Source organism: Parus major, chromosome 1 (assembly GCF_001522545.3).
Source record: "Parus major isolate Abel chromosome 1, Parus_major1.1, whole genome shotgun sequence".
Taxonomy (NCBI): domain Eukaryota; kingdom Metazoa; phylum Chordata; class Aves; order Passeriformes; family Paridae; genus Parus; species Parus major.
Window position 1 is genome coordinate 85,823,659 of NC_031768.1, and position 6,848 is coordinate 85,830,506.

A 6,848-nucleotide genomic window follows, 5' to 3' on the forward strand; every position below is an offset into this window, starting at 1 on the left:
CCCAGGCGGTGTCTGCCCTCATCAAAGATGGTGGTGGGCAGCGCCGCTGGTCATTAGGCTCCCGCCGCTCGCTCCTCGCCGGGCTTCGCGGTCGACATGGCGTCGGCCGAGCTGGAGTACGAGTCCGTTCTCTGCGTGAAGCCCGATGTCAACGTCTACCGCATCCCGCCGCGCACCTCCAACCGCGGGTACAGGTGAGGGACCGTGCTGCGCCCGCGATCGCCCCGGCGCGGCCCAGCCTGCCTCAGCCCCTGCCCGCAGGGCGGTAGGGGACTGGGGTGTGCCGTGCCGTGTCCCGGCCGCGCCCCTTGGGAAAACCGTGTCCTGTGGCCGCGAGCAGGTCTGGCCATCCCCTGAGCCCCCTCCAGCCGAGCTCTGGAGGAGCCGCTGGCTGGAGTTGCCTCTTTTGGCGCAGGTGGTCAGCGCCTGAAGGTAGAGGAGCCTCCGCTCTGTGCTGTGGAGGAGCAGGGGCTACTCTGTTAATCGGGGGCAGGAGGTGAGGGCGCATCTTGCTCTTCCAGGCAGAGCTGGCGTTTGCTCCCGGTTTGCTGGGTTCCCTGGGATGTGACGCTGATGTGCTATAACGGCACGTTGGGTTTGGCCTGGTGGCTCTCGCAGTGGCGGGGAGAAACCGGGAGGAATTCAGGGTGACTTTTAAGAAGAGGCTGCAGGACCAGCAGTTAGAAATGCCTTCTCTGGTCAGCCAAAAGCAGCAGAGTGTTACTGTGTAAGATGTGCCCACAGGGCTGCTGGAGAAGCGGGTTTGTGTACTCCCTGAACCTGACAGACTGTAGGCGGATGTTGTGCCTGGCCAGGGATGTTTGTTTCCAGTTATAAAATCCTGTAGATTTTACAGCACCAAGCCCACAAGAGTTCAGGAAGAGTTTGGACAATGCTCTCAGGCCACATGGTGTCATTATTGGGATGTCCTGTGCAGGGCCAGGAGCTGGATTCAGTGATTCTTGTGGGTTCCTTCCAACTCAGAATATTCTATGGTGCTGTAGCTTGGGCTTTTTCTCTCTTTCCTTTTTTTTTTCTCCTTCACAAGAGTCTGTGGCAAAGAGTGTGATGGGTCAGTGAAAATGTCTGTGTGTGTGTGTTTTGCCTGGTGTAAGTCAGCTGCCTCTAGGCTCAGAAGTACTCAGTGTTATTTTGCAACAATAGGGTAGAATAATGGAGGGTCTTTTTACTAATTATTTTTACTAATTAATTTATGGGGTCTTCCCAATTCTCAAAAGTCACTTTTGTGGATTTCCTTTTCAAGTGAATTTCTGTGCTTCTGTGTCCCCTCTTTTGCAAGCTTATATAGATGAGGAGTTGATGTTCTCTGGACTGTGTCTCCTTCCCTTTGCCCAGAGATGCCAGTGTGTCAATTGGCAGCAACAAGAGAGGAGCTGAGACCCCATGTCTTATCTGGGGAGGGAAGTGGAATGAGGCAGCAGCAGAGGTGGAGGGTTTGGGAGCAGACACTTCTGCTGAGGTGGCTGGGCAGAATTGGAGAGGTTGACTATGGTCAGTGATTAGCTGTTCTTCCTTTCAGGGCATCTGACTGGAAACTAGACCATCCAGACTGGACAGGGCGGCTTCGTGTCACCTCCAAAGGCAAAACTGCTTACATAAAACTGGAGGATAAGGTTTCAGGTAAGGGAAAGGCAGTGACTGTGATTGCTGCCTGTGAGCCTGTGTTTCTAAGCCTGCCCAAAGCTGTGCATGACAGCCCCTGCCACACTTTAGGAAGGGGTTGCTCTCCTTAACACCTGATTCTTTGTCTGCAGGAGAACTTTTTGCCCAGGCTCCTATAGATCAATACCCTGGCATTGCAGTGGAGACTGTGGCAGATTCCAGCCGCTACTTTGTCATTCGAATTCAGGACGGGACTGGTGAGTTGGGGGCCAATGTACTTGCCAAGTGCTCGGGGTGGAGGAGACCCAGGTGGAGCTGGGAGTGTGCCAGGAGGATGAAAATGGTGTTGGGAATGCTGAAAAGACCATGTGGTGTGCCTGGAGGGGTCTGAGAGCAAGATAAACAGAGGAGGTTCTCTGGAACATTTGGTTTCCAAGCATGCCTTGTGGGAAGAAGGGTAAGAAGGGTGCATCCTGAAGGCTAGTGACAGTGAACTGCAGGCATCCAGCTGCAGGTGTGTCAGAGAGAGGTAGCACAGGGTGGTTTAGGATAAGCAGAGAGATTTGTGTCCCAGTTGCAGGGCACCTCCAGTGACTCCTCCTGTCTCCTTGCTAGGACGAAGTGCTTTTATAGGCATTGGCTTCACGGATCGGGGTGATGCCTTTGACTTCAACGTCTCTTTGCAGGATCACTTCAAGTGAGTTTTGCTTTTCTGGAATGTTATTTTTCCTCTGGCCTGGATAACATGGTGGGTAGTGGTGCATGTTCATTTAGCACAGTTTTCCTTGGGGTGGCCCTGAAGGCCTGCTCTGGTGAGGGACACTTGTGTGTGCTACCAGCTGTCGTGCAGGCTGAGAGCCCCTGCAGGGTCAGATCTGTAAATCTTAAGCTTAGGTCCTGTGGTGCTGTGGGTGGAGTGTAAAACAGCTTTCTGAGTTTGTGGTGGTTCCAGCTTTGTGCTGACACCAGGAGTAGGGAGGTAGCTGGTTTGATGAGGCAAGGTAGTTTGGTGGGATGGAGAGAGAAACCACACACTTTTTAAAAACACTGCTCTTTTTTGCCACAGGGTCTCATGTTTTCCTCTCTTCTTTTTAGGTGGGTGAAGCAGGAAACTGAAATCTCCAAGGAGTCCCAGGAAGCTGACACACGTCCCAAATTAGACTTGGGGTTTAAGGAAGGGCAGACCATCAAACTAAACATTGGGGTAAGAAGACCAGTTTACTCTGCTTCTTTCTCTGGATGTGCTGATGGAGACTCTTCTTTACACTTCCTTTTTTTAAATGTTTTACTACAGAACATGACGTCAAAGAAAGGAGGAGCAGCCAAGCCCCGTGTGTCTGGATCAGGGGGCCTAAGCCTGCTGCCACCCCCACCGGGAGGCAAAGTTGCAGTCCCTCCTATTCCTCCCCCTTCTTCCACAGCCATTGCCAACCATGTCACACCACCACCTGTGCAGAAATCCAGTAATGCAAGCAGTGCAGGTAAACCTTAGCACTGAGCCAGCAGTTTGTAAGACAATGGCAGGTGTTGCTTCAGGAAACCCGGGTTCAACCTATTGCCAGCAGTGCCCTCTGAGACATGGTGTGTCCCACCACAGACCAAAGGTCTTGGTCTCCTTGGCAGCTCCAGTGTTCCCAGTGCAAGAAAGTGTAATGGGTCCTGAGGAGGGCCATAGGAATGGTCTGAAGGCTGGAATACCTCTGCTGTCAAGAAAGACTGAGAGGGCTGGAGTTGTTTAGCCTGGAGAGGACAAGGCTCTGGGGAGACCTTTCACTATGTAAAGAGAGCTTGTAAGAAAGATGGAGAAAGAATTTTACAGTGACAGGGCAAAGGGTAAAGGCTTAAACTGAAAGAGCAAAGATTTATATAATGAATAATAGAATTCATATAATAATTCAATATAACAATGAATATAAAGAAGAATTTTTTACCATGAGGGTGGTGAAACCCTGAAACAGGTTGGTCAGAGAAGCAGTGGGTACCCCTTCATTGGAAGTGTTCAAGACCAGATTGGATGGGGCTTTGAGTACCCTGATTTAGTGCAACATATCCCTGCTCATGGCACGGCAGTGGGACTAGAGGAAGTGATCTTTGGAGGTCCCTTCCAACTTAAATCATCCTGTGATTCTGTAACAAAGAGGTTGCTGCAGTCTTCTGGATGCTGTGCAAAATGTGTGACCATGCAAAGGTGTCTGGAGAGCTGATGATCATTTTGTGAAGGCAGAGACTTCAGCAATGCTGTGCATAGGTTTGAGTGAAAAGAAACCACGAGCTTCTGAGTAGGGCTCATGTGGTCCCAGTGTGTGGTTTGTACTGGTAAGGTGGTGCCTGTTTGGCAGCTGTTGGGATTACTGAGCTTGGGTTGAGTCTGAGCCTTGAGTTGCATCTGCTGGGAGAGTTAATAAGTGACAGATGTGTTAGGTGGTGTGCTGAGTGAGACTGGATAGTTCTTGAAGACAATGTACCCTTGCAGTGTCAGCTGGAGGTGTGCACATTCAGCAAAAAGAGATGCTGTTACAACAAACCCCTCAAAAAGTCTGACTTCTGCAGGGAAAGCTGGAGTCCCTTTAAAGATTTTCTGCCCCTGCATCCAGGAGTTTGTTTACGGTGACAGTTAAAATGCCTGTAGGGTTTTCTGCATAAGCCAGTGCATTTTTTCTCTTTCTCTCTCTCTTCTGCCTTAGATATTCTTCTAGACTTGGATGCTCCTGCAGCTGCATCTGAGGCACCAGTATCAGCTACCACAGACCTCTGGGGAGACTTCAGCACTGCATCCAGGTAAACTGTGATGAATGGAACACAAGAAGGGTACTGGCCTGATGGGTGTGGGAGGATCCATAAGTTAAGAAGTCTTACTAGATCTGCTCATCTGATTTTCCTTTTTTTGTTTCAGTGGTGTTCCCAATCAGGCTCCTCAGCAGTCCAACTGGGTCCAGTTCTGAATGATCAAAGCAGTGGAATGGGACAAGTTGATGACCTAGAGGCACCAAATGGGATCAGAGGGGGCACAAACCTCTCTAGTCTTCAATCAAATTGGGACAATCCTTCATTTTTAGATCAGACCTTCACTTAAACTTAGTATTTTTGGTCCCACTGAACCTAAAGAGAACATATACTGACTCCTCCCAAGACGGGCAAGGAGGAAAGAGGTAGCCTTACCTCCTGCATCCACTTGGCCATTACATGGTACATCCTAGCTCTTTTTCCCTGTCTTTCCACACAGGGAATGCGAGAATCTTGAAGAAAGTGGGTACAGGAGGAGGCTGGGTAGGTGCCTCTGGGTTCCTTGTCCTTCAGATTTTCTCTGGCTAGGCTGTTGCTTTTTGTGGCTGCTTTCAGTAGTGACTGCAGCCCTTACAGCTTGTGGTGCTGAGGACAGCTGCATTTGGCTACACCTGCTAAATGGAACTTCTAAGGAGATAGGTCTTGTCTCAACACAAAATCCTCTTGGGTTAATGACATCTGTGGTGAGCAGTGACCCTCCCCATGCACACACTACTCTTCTGTCTTTGGCGCAATTCTTGGTAGTGCTGCATGTCCTCATGCTCCTGTGGGAGGAGTCATGCGAGTCCTTGAGTAGACCTGCTGCCGATGCGCTGTAGTTCCAGATGGGCACCCCATCTCGAGGCTCCTGATTTGGCTTGCAGGTTCACTGGAGGAACTTCTCTCATTTTAACTCCTTTCTCCCCAGGCAAAGGCCTCACTGTCACTGAGCTGTTTTAACTGGAAATAGCTTTAAGAAAAAAAAAGCCTGTTTTTACAATTTGGTAGTTACTTGCACTAGATGACAACCAGGTGATTCCCACCACTCAGCATTTCATGTTCCTGCATCACTATCCTGAGCCTTGGCCTTGGTGTTGTGACTTGGCACTGTGTTACAAGTATTGCATATGTACAGAAAGAATTATGGTGGGACAATAGATTATTCTCTGATGAAGGGACAGTTTCCTTCCCCTTTTCAACTCACTCGTTTGACCAAGAAATGTATAGTAGGCTCAATCCTGAGATCTGTGGGAGCAAAATTCTCCCACCTGTGTTCCTTATGACTTTTCTTCTGAGTCCAACTTTCAGGGATGTGAGCTAATTATTGAAACTTTGATTTATTTTTTTTTCTTTTATTTCTAATGTTTCCAAGTCCTCTCTATTTCCTGTGTGGTTAAGGGAGTTAGAAAGAGGTAAAAAGCCATGACTTTCTACTTTTTTTCCTCTGAGAGAGTTTCCTGAGGCCCTTCACTGTGGACACTACTTCATCTTCAGCAGCTGTGGATGTGATCTGGGGTGTAAGTCTGTTGATTACTCTGGGTGAACTCACAGGGCAGGCTGGAAACCTCACAATGCTGAATTGCTACCCTTCATGCTGGCACAGAACCCAAAACACTAGCTGGGAAGATGGTCTCATTGACTCTTGGACAGCTGTACCCAGTTACTGGAACACTAGGGCCTTGGTGCTTTGCTGGAAGGCTACTTCCTGTTTTGAACTCTCAACACAGCAACATTTTTGTGTCTTTAGCACACCTTCACAGGGGAATGTTTCCCTTTGGGCAAAAATTTTCTGGTGAGGCTTGTAAAAGCATAGTTAGATGTATGCACCTTGTATTGGCAAAGGTCTTTTGTCATGTTTGTCTGGCTACAGTGGGGGCATTTTGGAGACAGTTTCACTTAGACCATCCCTCTGGGGAACAACATTCTTGAAATAGTTCTAAAGCTGCTGCAGTTCCACTTGTGGAAGTGGGGACCAGTCTGCTCTTGGATGTATTTTAAGTAGTCATTTAACCCTGATTCTCTGGCTCTCTTGGTGTTTCCCCCTGCCAGCCCTCCCCTGCCTTCATAGTCACTCCTGCAGTCTCACTGTACTTCAGCTCCCTGCCTCCTGAACTTGTGGATGGCTGTAGTCTGCAAGCAACATCACAGACTCTGCTGGGTTGGCATTTTGTTTTCTTTGTCTTTTTGTTTTCTCACGTCCTTGTGAGGTCCTGTCATTTCAACTATGTATCAATTCCCCAACCAAGGAAGTTCATGGCACCAATTAACAACTAACTAGGAGCCTCTTCTGTATTGTCTTAGTATTCTTGAGATAATATATTATGTATTTGAAAAGCTGAAGAAGCAAAAATTAAAGATATATGTATATAAAGCATAAGATGTACTGGTGCAAATGGTAATTAAACAAGTAATACTGGGGAAAACAATGTCATGAGTCTTCTAAGTTGTCAAATTGTTTCTGC

The 6,848-nt window shown here is 48.5% G+C and overlaps 1 protein-coding gene across 1 annotated transcript; it reads left to right on the forward strand.

Annotated features, from left to right (window-relative positions):
• On the forward strand, nt 1–6,812 carry NECAP1 (NECAP endocytosis associated 1). The gene is made up of 8 exons (XM_015619373.3): nt 1–194; nt 1,541–1,641; nt 1,776–1,880; nt 2,239–2,320; nt 2,719–2,827; nt 2,918–3,104; nt 4,308–4,401; nt 4,517–6,812. Exons 1-8 carry the CDS (start codon nt 97–99, stop codon nt 4,563–4,565), a joined length of 825 nt encoding a protein of 274 aa, XP_015474859.1. The 5' UTR covers nt 1–96; the 3' UTR covers nt 4,566–6,812.
• Nucleotides 6,813–6,848: the final 36 nt, after the last annotated feature.